The following is a 13,491-nucleotide window of genomic DNA, read 5'->3' on the forward strand; positions in this document are numbered from 1 at the left end:
TATTACAAAGGATGAATATAGGCAAACAACTCAAGAATGCAGGAGCAAGATTAGAAAGGCTAAGGCACAAAATGAGCTCAAACTAGCTACAGGCATAAAGGGAAACGAAGGTTTTTTATAAATACATTAGAAACAAGAGGAAGACTAGGGATAAGGTGGGGCCATTGCTCAGTGAGGAGGGAGCAACAGTAACAGGGAACTTGGAAATAGCAGAGATGCTTAAGGACTTCTTTCTTTCGGTCTTCACTGAGAGGTCTGATGAAGGAATGCCTAACATAGTGAATGCTAGTGGGAAAGAGGTAGGGTTAGAAGTTGAAATAAAAAAAGAACAAGTTAAAAATCACTTAGAAAAATTAGATATCTGCAAGTCACCAGGGTCTGATGAAATACATCCTAAAATTCTCAAGGAGCTGACAGAGGAGGTATCTGAGCCTATAGCTATCATTTTTGGAAAATCATGGGAGACAGGAGAGATTCCAGAAGACTGGAAAAGGGCATATATAGTGCCCATCTACAAAAAGGGGAATAAGAATAAACCATGAAACTACGGGCCAGTCAGCTTAACTTCTGTGCCCGGAAAAATAATGGAGCAGATAAAAACCAATCTGACAGCTTTCTTTGATAGGATAACAAGCCTTGTGCATAGGGGAGAAGCAGTGGATGTGGTATACCTAGACTTTAGTAAAGCATCTGATACTTTCTCGCATGATATTATCATCAATAAACTAGGCAAATACAACTTAGATGAGGCTACTATAAGGTGGGTGCATAACTGGCTGGATAACCATACTCAGAGAGCAGTTCTTAATGGTTCTCAATCCTCCTGGAAAAGTGTAACAAGTGGGGTTCTGCAGGGGTCTGTTTCAGGAGCGGTTCTGTTCAATATCTTCATCGATGATTAAGATATTGGCATAGAAAGTATGCTTATTAAGTTAAATCTGAGTCATGTTGCGAAACAAAAAGCAAACATGATTCTGGGATTCATTAACAGGTGAGTTGTGAACAAGACGCGAGAAGTCATTCTTCCACTCTACTCTGCGCTGGTTAGGCCTCAGCTGGAGTATTGTGTCCAGTTCTGGGCACCGCAGTTCAAGAAAGATGTGGAGAAATTAGAGAGGGTCAAGAAAAGAGCAACAAGAATGATTAAAGATCTAGAGAACGTGACCCATGAAGAAAGGCTGAAAGAATTGGGCTTGTTTAGTTTGGAAAAGAGAAGATTGAGAGGGGACATCATAGCTGTTTTCAAGTATCTAAAAGGGTGTCATAAGGAAGAGGGAGAAAACTTGTTCTTCTTGGCCTCTGAGGATAGAACAAGAGGCAATGGACTTAAACTGCAGCAAGGGAGGTTTAGGTTGGACATTAGGAAAAAGTTCTTAACTGTCAGGGTGTCAAACAGTGGAATAAATTACCAAGGGAGGCTGTGGACTCTCCATCACTGGAGATATTTAAGAACAGGTTAGATAGATGTCCATCAGGGTTGGTTTAGACAGTACTTGGTCCTGCCATGAGGGCAGGGGGCTGGACTCGATGGTCCCTCAAGGTCCCTTCCAGTCCTAATATTCTATGACATGGCATTTATATTTCAAATCTACAATTTAAAATGTAGTTGTAGCCTTCATTTATAAAGCTAAAGAGTGACCAAATTAAATACAGGAGTCAAATTACAGAAATGTATTTATTTTGTCCACATTTACAAGTGTGCATTTTACCACTCTAATGATTAATTACAAAAATGCCTGTTGAACCTTAGAAGCAGTTGATTTCCAAAATTATCAGAGTCAAGCCTTAGGGAAAATGGTGCCCTGGGCAAGCTTGCATTTTGCTGCCTCTGTCCCCCAATGCCCCCCATCGTGGGCATGGTGCCCCTTCCTCCCCACATTTCCCTTGGAAGCTGCTCAGTCCCTTGCCCCTCTGAGTAGAGAGCTATCATCTCTCCCCCTTGTAAAGGGAACTGTACTTTTTGGCCAAGTCCTTCCTTTAAGAGCTACATGGGGGAATGGATTATTTTCACTTAAATCATGGATGGGGAAACCCATGGCCTGGGGGTCTGACTTGCCTAGAACTGCCCACCCCACTCCACCCCCCACCCCCGAAACTCAGGGCTTCCCCCCAGTTGTGAGAAGGTCATGCTGGAACTCCAACCTCCTGCCATCCCCTCCTGGGGCTGAAGCACACAAAATCTACTAGCCCGGGCCCTCCAAGGCTCCAGTATGCGAGGGGAATGTATTTCCTCTTCTTAGCTGGCGGCCACACCAGTGAGGGCTCTGTTTGGTTTGGTTTTCATTTCTGCTTCTAACTTGCATGTGACTCTGCACTGTGCTCCCTGACCCAAAATAAGTTCCCTACCTCAAATTAAACATTTGCCCCAAATACGACACCCAGAAAGCAGGCTGCTGTTTTTGAATGGCATCAGATTGTGAAATGAAACACTGATTAAAATAATCTGAGGGAGTCACTTGCCATTCATTGGGTTCTACCACCACAGTGAGCTGCTATGAAGCAGCACTGGCAGCTCGCTTGCTTCGGCAGCACTTGCCTCTTATGCCTGGTGCTTGGCCTGCAGCTCATGGTGAGCTCCATGCTATCGGCTGGAGGCTGCATCTTGCCCACGCCTCTCCTGCAGTCCTCTGACCACTCCTTATTCACCAGTAGTGCCATTTCAAATTGTGGTGGGACTAGGGAAGTCAGCTTAAACTGTCATTCTAGAGGATATTTAGACAACAGAAATGTCTAGGTTTTTGGGAGGATTTTTTTTTTGGAGGGGGAGAGTCGTGAGTGTTCCAAAGAACTTAGAAATTAGCCGATTTCATGGTACACGGCAAACCTGAGAACCTGTTAGCGTTAAAATTCAGTGATACAAACTTCTGAACTGGGCTTGCAACAAATGGAGTAATGAATGAATAGTTAAATCCACAAATCATGTCTGGTATGAGGGTATTTATTTTATATATCTTGACATGTGATACAGTGGATTTTGCTGTTTTATTGTAGACATATTGGTGCCTGGATGAAAGCCACAAAATGAGGGAAGTAATATGTTTAAATGGACTAAATACAGATAGTCCCTGACTTACGAATGGGTTACATTCCTGGTCATAACTTGATTTGGTCATAAATCGGATATACCCTTATACCATAATCCCTCAAGGTACACAGGGGTTGCATTCCATGTAACCCCCATGTACCTTGAATTTCGCTTAAGTCAGAGTGGGCTTGAGTTGGGGCCCTGAGAGAGGGAAGGGGGTTAAGCCTGGGGTAGATTAGGGCAGCAGGGGTGGTGGGAGGGAGCAGTTGGGCTGGGGCTTGCAGGGGTTGGAACCAAGCAGCAGGAAGCTGGAGCAGGGGTTGAGCCCGGCCAGGGGGTTGGAGCTGAAGCCCCACGTGCTGAGGAGTGTGAGCTGGGGCCGTCGGAGATTGGGTGGTTGAATGGGGTGAAGCAAGGGAGAGGGGTGAGCTGTGGGGGTTGACCCTTATGCACCTGCAGTGACTGACAGCTAGAATCCTGTGCACATTGGTGGCTGACAGCCCAACGTGTGGGGGAGGGTCAGCTGGGGGGTGGGGTTGAGCTGGGTGGAGGGGGGATTGAATGGGGGTGAACGGGGGTGGGTTGAGCTGGAAGGGAGGATACAGCTCCTGCACACGCCAGTGGTGTCTGACAGCCAGAGCCCCAAGTGGCGGGGAGGGAGAGTGGGGTGAGCTGGGGCTGCAGGAGGGAGTGGATGAGCCGGGTGTGGGGGCTGAACAGAGGGTGCACTGGGGCAGGGTGGTTGAGGGGAGGTGGGTTGGAGCCCCACCAGGGGCTAGGAGCTGCAGCCCCATGCACAGGTTGAAGTCAGAGCCCCATGCACGGGAGAGTAAGGTGGGGCCATGGGGGGGTAAAGCCAGGTAGCAAAGGGATTAAACAGTGGTGTACCAGGGCAGGGTGCTTGCGCAGGGCGGGAGGGGGGGCAGGTTGGAGCCCCACGCTCTCTGTGTGTGTGTGTGTGTGTGTGTGTGTGTGTGTGTGTGTGTGTGTGTGTGTGTGTGTGTGTGTGTGTGTGTGTGTGTGTGTGTGTGTGTGTGTGTGTGTGTGTGTGAGAGAGAGAGAGAGAGAGAGAGAGAGAGAGAGAGAGACCGACCGAGGGCCACGCAGGGGTTGGGTCCAGATCCGCAGGTGTTGGGGCCAGGTGTGTGGAGGGGGAGGTGAGGCCTGGGTGTGCAGGGCTTTGGGGTACAGATGTTGGAGCCAGGTCTGCGGGCTGGAGGGGAGCCCCAGGTGTGTGGCTGGACCAACCCACGGGGGAGGTGAGCTGGGTTGCAAGGGGGGGGTGTGGTCGTAAGTTGATGTGTTCATAGGTTGAGGACCGCCTGCCTGGCTGGTGAGAGAGACAACCTTTGGAACTCCTCCAAGCTCTTCTCCAGATGTGTGAAGCTCAAAAGGGCAAATCTCTCACCAGCTAAAACTGCTCCAAAATAAAAAAAAAACAAAAAACCATCATCTCACCCACCTTGTCTTGCTGTGTTTTAACAGCTTTTAAGCTTGAACTCTTTGCATCTCAACTTCGCCTGTCATTAAAAATGATCAGACCTCTCTCCCTAATTTCCCACAACTTTGAAAATTATAAAAAAAGACAAAAAGCTTAAAACATATTACACAAAATTTTAAAAAATAAGAAGTGCGTTCCACCAAGCCTTTTTATAAGCTAGAACAGCAAGGGTGAAACACTGTGGGGAGGAATGGGGAGGAGGGGGATGGGCAGAGCCTATATTCCCACTATTCCTCCAACTTAAGTGCCTCATTGAAACTGCAAGTCACAACAGTCACACCTCATCCTTCCAGAGAATGAAGCAGGTTTACAGGTCAAGATGGGAGCCAAGGAAATCCTTATTCTTAATCTTGACGCAAGAACAACAATGCACTCACAAATTTCAAACACAGTGCCTGAGAAATTTCAGCATACTGGAAAGTCAAATGTGTAGTGAGAACAAACAAAACCTAAGGGTGTGGCTACATCAAGAATGGAATACTGAAAGGTAAATGTGTTTCAGCCATCCAGCCAGACATCACTCACTGTGACTCATTTCCCTCGGGGACTCCTGGGAGAGCTGATTTCAGTAACATTTATCTCCCCTGAACCCACCCATCTGCCTCATATTGGGAAAGCAGCAGCAGCAGCCCCCTATCCTTTCCATCCCAAAAAAGTGAGCAGAACTTCTAAGCCAGTCAGGGAAGCAGGAAGACAGGACTAATTGCTGATAGGGGAGGGGCACAATTTAAAGGCTACCATTTCAACAACTCAAGTGTCTTACTGCACTTTCCAACTTGTAGCCCAGACCAACTCTTCAGTTCCCCTGTGGGGCTCTTGGGAGGAAAGGGAATAGGAGGTGAACCCAGACCTGCTCCACACTAACACATACCCAGTCAGCCAGCACATAGAGGGATGCCACATACACACACTAATCCCCACCCCATACTGCAAATCCCAGTCATCCAGAACAGAAAGTATACACACACATTTCTTCAACCCCCAGCAACCTCAGCCACCCACCCTGAACCTCTTCTAGCACAGCCTGCCCCACCCTCTTCCCGTTGGGCTTCTACAGGGAGTGCTCTGTCCCAGGGGAATGGGTAGTCCCTACCCTGGGCACCCACCTCATTGCTTCTCCCACCAGAGCAGAGGAATTCCCCGAGATAGAGTAAGTGCTGCTGTCCTCCCTGCTGAAATGCTGGATCTCCCCTCCTACGTAGCTGGCTGATCTACAGGTAAAGTCACTTGAGACTCTTCATATGCACCCCCCTCAGCACATCACCTTGGGTAACAGCCTTGGTCACTAGGGATGGTAGATGCTGCATAGATACTGTTTTTGAATGAAAAGGTGTTGATGCAGCTATTAAAAGGGGTCTTTGGCAGAAACATTGTGCTTGTTGGTTATTTTTTAAAAAAATCTGTCACTGCATGACGATTGGATAATAGGCATGTACAGCTGTGATTTAGCAAACTGGAATGCTGGCTTACACAACTGCTAGTGGGGTGATGAAAGTGGTGAGTAACTACATACTTTCAGAAACGGTGAGTAAAAAGTACGCTATTTTCTAAAAAAATACTTAGAAGTACTAGTTTCATGAAAATAAATTACTTGAATAAAGTATAAGTTCTGAAAAAATGTACGTGGGTAGTGTAACCAAATATTTCTACTTAGTGACTTTCCACCTCTGCTCCCAGGTACCCAGACTGCCAGACACACCCAACACTGAGAAGCTGTTAAGACTGCCACTTAAAGCGTATACTAGGGAGATGGAGGACAACCTCGGGGTTCGTGTATACCTGGAGGGGAGGAAGGAGCCCAGGAATAGCCAGCTGTAGCCTGTCTGAAGGCATATCTGATACATGGTCAGCACATCATAGTAGAATTCCCCACTGATCTGGCAGCAGACCATTCTGCCACTCTTAGGGCTCTAGGCTGGGACATGGTAGGGTTAGGTGGGTCTGGATCCTCCTTTCCTTGGTTTGGGAATACACCCACTTCCTTAGCCAAAGGGCCCACACTTGTCGTTCTGCCTCTGATGGATGACTGACATCTGGGCACCTAACCTCTGCCCACCCCCTCGTTCATTTACTAGGTACCCAGCCCTGGCTGAAGGCCTGGGTGCTGAACCACTTGCAGCTACCCTGTCTTAAGGATTAAAACTGTCGACTGTGTGGTGCACCGCCCTGGGGCTGGGCCCCTGAAGTAGTTGCACCTCTACCCTGCCTAAGAGCTGGAGCTGGAGATGGGTAACTAAACCCGTTTACTTAGACCGGTGTTTCCCAAAGTGTGGTTGAGTACCAAGGATTTCAAGGGGTACACAGCAGAAAAAATTATTACAAATCAGCAGCTAAGCACTGGGAGATGGGGTACGCTGATAAGGCCGAAGTCCCGAAGAGGGTACTTGAATGTTTTAAGTTTGGAAAACACTGACTTAGACCATGACTTCAGAGGCGTGCCTTTGTTTGGCCTCCCTTAGAGGCTGACAGTAAGTGAGAGCCACACTCGCCTACACACTTCCTGACACTTGATTACATAATACAAACTTTTGTTGAGATCTACTAATGAAAAGCATGATCAATGGATTAGACATCAGCTGTTTTGGTAAAGTACTATTGAGAAAAGCAACATAGAGAGGAAGAAACTGTGAAAAGAAGATCACAAAGAACATTATGGAATTCTGAAAGCCTATTGCAAATACAGGAGTGAGAACACACTGATCCCACCCTAAAAGCTCAGATGCTCCTCCATTATGATCTTTCATAATACGTACCTGAATCATCAGCTAATCTGCTGATTCTCTCCAGCACAGCAATACAATCTCTCTCGTCATCACTGACTTCCTTCAAAGTGTCCAGCAAACTTCGAGCCACCATTTGCCTAATTCATAAGAGAATAAATATCATACAATTTTTGGAAGAAGTAACAATGTTTCTGATTGCTCAATATTTCTTGCGGGTGGAGACCCTTTCAACCACACGATAAAAATGGGTCTAATTAATTTTAAGTAATAACTTCAGTTAAAATAATCTTAAGAAAACGCTAAGAATTTTAAGAGCTATTAACATAATACAAAGTTGAATCAATGTGCAGTTTCTCTTTAGTTTGCAAGAATAAGGGAAATCAGAGCTTATGACAACATGTGAGGATTATTTGGGGAGAAGAATTTTGAGAGACTGACTTACTTTTTTATCCTCAACTCCGAATTCCCTTACATGGCTGAGGCAAGATGAGGTGAGATTATTGCTTTTAAACAGCTTTTGATGGAACTACAGGTTAGTGAAAGTATGAGCACTCAGCAGAGACTAACTACAGCCAAATTAATAAACTTACCAACTGTGCTTTGTCCAAAGTCTACACAAAGGCATGTACATGTATCATGAAAATAAAGAGAAAACATGTACAACCCTGTTATTGTTTGGGGCATAGCCAAAGAAAAGTAATAGATATGCAGCATTCATGAAAAAAATCAGAACGATCTTATTCACTACTTTTAACTAATAACATTTTGCTAATGAACCCAAAACATTTTGACATTGACACTACAAACTAGACACGAAATGTGGAGGACAAGATCCAAGTTAACTAAAACCGTAATTTGTTATTGACATAGATGGCACTAAATGAAATGTGTTCATATAGCACGGTTACTGGCTGGTTAGCAATGGTAGCTGTTACTAACTTTTCTCCTTGTAAGCAGCCTACACAGGGCATGTGGTGGTTCTTCTGAAACCAGTTTGGACTTTTTGGCAGCACAGATAGGACACACAACTATCACCCATTTGGATGGTCCTCTGGCTCTCTGCACAGTAAGAAAACACAGAGTGCATTGCCCTCACAGGCTGCTGGCTCTTTCTGCATATCCTTCAAGCAATCTGTTCCATTCCTGAGACAGTTAAGAGACAACTGCTTAGTATTCCCAGAAAGGACTGGTAATAACACAGTGACGTATGTTCGGACAGCAAAGGTTGACGACAAAGGGGAGGGCCATGGAAAAATTCAGCTGGTGCAGACAAATCAACCATGTTCATTAAAACAGGATCACGTAAGTGTCACAGACTGGGTTATTAATACGTGTTTGTATTTCTCTCATATGCAGGGCCTTAGGAACTCTGCAATTCATTTAACTGGAGCCAGGAAAATACAGATACTTTCCATGAATGTAAAGCCTCAACATTAACAGTAATTTAAAATTCTCTAGAATTAAAATGAGTCAACTTTTCCATACTAACAAAAATAATCCATCCACATTACATAACAATCATGTGCAAAATGGTTTTAAACCAATTTTTATATATTTCTACTACATATTTTACAGTGTGTGTCTGTCTGTTGATGTTGGGTTTGTCTAACAACTCCACTTCAATCATAAGAGCTACAATCACAAAATCAGATATGCAGCTTCGTCTTACCCTAACTTAAACCAAGGTCAGGATTTGGTTGTGCCTGGCAAGTGGGAAATACTTGAAGGACATGGAATACCCAGAACGTGGAAAGGGAGGAGCACCAACAGAATGGACAATATACTTCAGACTCACCACTGGAGGCAGTGAGCACAGGAAGAGCAATACTGCGGCGTGACAGCTGGGGGCAGCCGCATCAGGAAAACAGCGGCCACAAGGAGACAGGCTTCCCCACTTTGCCAGGAGACTTAAGTGCCCCACTCCCCAGCACTCAGCCAAAGCTGGGGAGGAGTTGCAGAGGGCAGCAGGACTCCCTCTGTGCAGCTCAATAAGCCTCCTCCCCCCAGTTACCCCCTGAGGCACTGAAGCCACGTACCCCAGCCCTTCCCTGCCACAAGCTCGTACTGAGGCCAGGGAAATTGCCCTGGCCCCAGGCTGACCCCTGCACTCTGCTGCTTGGCTGGGCCAGGGGAAAAAGCCATGGCTCAGGCTGCCTTGGTGCTGCTGTGCCAGGAGGTGGAAAAGCGCTGTTGACCTGCCCTTGTCCTCTGCTGTCTCTGTGCCAGGAAAAAATGCTGTGAGTGGCTGCTTCTGCACCAGGACCTGGGAAAAGAGCTCTGGTCCGCCCCTCCCCTCACCCCAGTTCACACTGGGAAGGGGAAAGGGCTTCCCACCCCCAGTAAAGAGTCAAGCCTGACCTCCCGCAGAACGAGGGAAGGTGCCTCTCCTGCCCAGGAGCTACGTCTGAGGCTGCAGAGGTTGGCCCAGCCCAGCTGTCCCCCGTGGAGATACTGGGGCCAAGTACCACAATCCAGACCTCCTCAAGGAGATGAAAGTGCAGGGCAGCACAGCACTGTCCCCCTTCCCCAGCTCCACCATTGCTGTGGCCACACCCAGAAAGCCCTGAAATCTCCCAACCATCCTGACGTAACTCCCACTTCTGACACCCTCCCCACCACACACATACATACAACGAACTCTGCCTTCAGCCCTCCACTTCCCTTCTTGGCCCACTACCCTTACTCTACCACCTCCCCCTACCTGCCCTGAATCACCACCAACAAAACCCCTACTTCGACATCTGAACCCCCACCCTGTGCCCTGACCGTCTCACACACCGAACCCTCATCCGCACATCTACCCTCACCACACCAACCCCACCCCTTCTCACCCTCCTAGTTCCTGCACTCCTCTACCCCACCCACAGCCACAACCCAGCCTCACAGCCCAACACCACTTCTAAGCCCCTCTGCACACCCAAACTTCAGCTGTCCCCCAGCCCCTGCCCTCACTCTACCACACACCCCGCACTCTAAGCCTCTCCTACAGTAAAACCCCTGCTGTGACATCTACACCCCATCCTCTACACAGAACCCCCTGCTCACAAATGCTGTGCTGCAAGTCCCCACCATTCTGCCCTCACCCAGCACTTCCCACTGCCTGTCCTGAGCCTCCCCCACTGAAACCCCTGCCCTCACTTCTCCAACTCCTACCCTCAGCCCTACCACAAGACCTCTGCCCTTATCCCCAGCCCCATGTCCTTACTGCAGCAACTTCCACCTCCTGTCCCAACCCCCACAACTCTTCCAGCCCCTTGCTCTCATTCTTATGCCAACCACCCCCCTCCTGCCAGAGCTCCCATGCTTCAAGACTCACCCACCCCCCTCCATTTATTCTAGCAAATGACAAAGACTGAAAATGTTGTCTACCAACAAGCTCTATGTAATCTTTGAATCATTGTCAGACTTCTATTAATACAAACTTTTTTCCTCCACTTTCCAAAAAACACAGTCATTTGCACAAACCATATGTACTTTCCTTTTATTTTCCAAACAGGGTAAAAAACAAAAAAACAAAGATGCCCTTACTTCACTGACAAACCCGAGTAATGTGGGGTCAATTTGCTAGTGTGTGTAGTGTGTGTATAGATATTAAGCAATTCTTGACTTCCATATTTTCTTTTTCACTTTTTCCAAGTTTGCTCTTGAAATAAGATCAGCTATGCCAAGTTTGAACTGCAGAACGTATTACAGATTTCTGAATAGAGAAACAGCCAACAAAAACATGCTCATTGACTGCAATGGAACAAAAATACCCATCTTCATGCGAATTTATGCTTAGTCCAAATATTTTATAATTAAATGACCAGAAATACGAGTGCCTCAATTTGCAAAATCATTATTTGCAATTTGGCATAGTCGCAGACATCTCCTGTCCCCAAGCCCCTCCCCTTCCTGCCACCACCCTGTCATTGCACCCCATCCCCCAGCCTTGGGGGGAGTATGGGGGAGAGAGAGGAAGTGCCCTGAGGGGGGCCTGTTGCAGGGTGGCAGCAGCTGTCAGGCTCCATCCATCACTCCTGTAGTCGGGGTTTACCTTGGGACAAGGGCCATCAGCAGAGGATGCAGGGATTGCCTCCCATCTGCACTCATGTAGGCAACAGGAGCAGCATCCTGCTGCACCATGCCACACTGCCCTCATGACCCACTGTGACTTTCTTCTCTGCAGCTGGCAGGAACTGTAAGGGTACTCCGCTTCCTGCCACTGAGGGAAGAGAGTGCAGGAGGCTAGGAGGGTGGCGTGGCATGGTGGAGCAGACTGCTGCTGTCCCCCACAGCACCCCTGCAGCATCTACCAGTAGGCCCCCGGCCCCCCGCCCCCCGAGTCCTGTTGCCTAGGGAGAAGGGGAAAGGGAGCAGCATGGGGCAGAGCCTGCAGTGCAAGAGGAGGGAAGGAAGGTTGGCTCCTGCCCTGCCCCTCTCTCCACCCCTGTATTCACAGATTTCGCCATTCGTAGTGATGTCAATAAAGTAACTACCGCAAATGATGGTGGATTTCCTGTATTTATGTAGTGCTCATAAAAGGGGAAGTTTAGCCTGAAAACTCAGCCTGTGTGTAAGAAAATCTACGGGGGGACATAAATGACCTCCCTCCCTTCAAGTAGCAGGCAGTTAACAGGCTTCCCCTGCCATCTCCCAGTCCTACCACTACCACTCTGCAACACTTCCCCAAGGTTTTATTGTCCACTAGAACCCTAGACAGAGAACTGTAGGGAAAGAATGGTTACTTACACTGCCAGTGCATGGTTCAAGATACTGTAATCACTGTGGATCCTACTGTAGGATAGAGACATATTACTCAAACAACAACTGTTCTCCCAAACTTGGCTGCCAACCTAGTTGCTATGTCAAGGATGTAATGTTTGGGAAACAGCAGTGTTGGACAGCCCACTGACATCTTGCAGATTTAACATATTCTTGAAGCATGCAAAAGACAATGCCAGTGCCAGGGTGGAGTGAGCCTCAACATCTGGAGTGGGAAGGTGGCCAGACATCAAACTGATGGAAATGATCCACATAGCCTCTCTGTGATAAGATGGTCTGTCCTTTGAAAAGGATCGACCTAACCATGAAGAGGAAAGGGGATAGTCTTAAAGGGCTTGGTCCTGTAATGTAACAGAGGACAGCTCTGGAAATATTCATAGCACTTAGCTTCTTTGCAACAAGTCAGAAGTTGGAAAGAAAAGGTACAGACATTGACTATTTTAGGAGGAATTCCAGGAATAACTTAGGAATAAACTTGGGAAACAGATGTAGTACAACTTTGTCCTTGTGAAAGAACATATAGGCAAGTCAGCCATGAGAATTTAGAACTAACTCATCCTCCTTGCCTAGATGCTGATAACCAGAAAAACTATCAGGGTAAGACAGTACAATGAACAGAGTGAGTGCAATTAAAAAGGAAGTCCCACATTCTTCAGGAGGAAGATGTGGGGGACCCGTAACAAAGTTGGATCTGTACTGAGTGGTTAAGCATGCAAGAGACTTTTGAGGAACTTGGATACAGATGAGGATTCAATGGAGTATGACTGAACAACAAACAAATGTGCTAATATTCCTGCAAGGTGAATCACGAAAAAAGGCTAGCGTGCTTTAAGTGCGGCATGTAGTTGAGGATCTTTGATATCATGGTTTCTACCAGACTGAAATTGTATTGGGCTGCTTATATGTAGAAATTCCTCCATTTAAAAGAGCACTTTTTTCCTGTATGCGGCTTTCTACTTTTCATGAGAATTTCCTGAATTGCTAGAAGCACTCTCTGCAGTGGTGTGCTATCAGCCAACATTAAAGTCATCACACGCAATGACAGTATGTTTGAGTGCAGAATCTAATTGTGATTCTGTGATAGTATACCTGGATAGGCGGGGAAATGGATGCAGTGTCAGATGGATACCCGCAATAAATCTGAAAGTCAAAACTGAGTCAGCCAGTAACAATTTCTGACGATCAGTCTTGCCTAGCCCTTTCTGATCTTGGCTATCAACCCAGAGATTGGTGGGAAAACTGGTAAACATGCATGCATGACTTGAGTTTGTTGTTTCAGGAAGCAGAATGACAACAAAACTGGGCATATTACTCCCCTGGAGCAAACAGGTTCAGTTTGGCAGAGGAAAGATCAACTATGCAAATCCCAAACTGACCAACTATTGGATCTGTGATGGATTTCCACAGCAACCACCCACTGTTGGCCTATTGCAGATCTGCTCAAGAAGTCTGCCAGGTTAACTGCTGATTCCTGGAAG

General features: G+C 47.0%; 1 protein-coding gene across 3 annotated transcripts in view; it reads right to left on the reverse strand.

The window, feature by feature from the left end:
• The window catches only part of PPP4R1 (protein phosphatase 4 regulatory subunit 1), a 99,762-nt gene that overhangs the window by 57,352 nt on the left and 28,919 nt on the right, over nucleotides 1–13,491 (reverse strand). For 2 of the 3 annotated variants that reach the window (XM_074987451.1, XM_074987450.1), the window contains exon 4: nucleotides 7,280–7,386. The exons of the other annotated variant lie outside the window; for it this stretch is intronic. In XM_074987451.1, coding sequence (XP_074843552.1) covers nucleotides 7,280–7,386 — 107 coding nt within the window. The remainder of the gene's footprint in view (nucleotides 1–7,279; nucleotides 7,387–13,491) is intronic. 3 annotated transcript variants of the gene reach the window in all.

Source organism: Carettochelys insculpta, chromosome 2 (assembly GCF_033958435.1).
Source record: "Carettochelys insculpta isolate YL-2023 chromosome 2, ASM3395843v1, whole genome shotgun sequence".
Taxonomy (NCBI): domain Eukaryota; kingdom Metazoa; phylum Chordata; order Testudines; family Carettochelyidae; genus Carettochelys; species Carettochelys insculpta.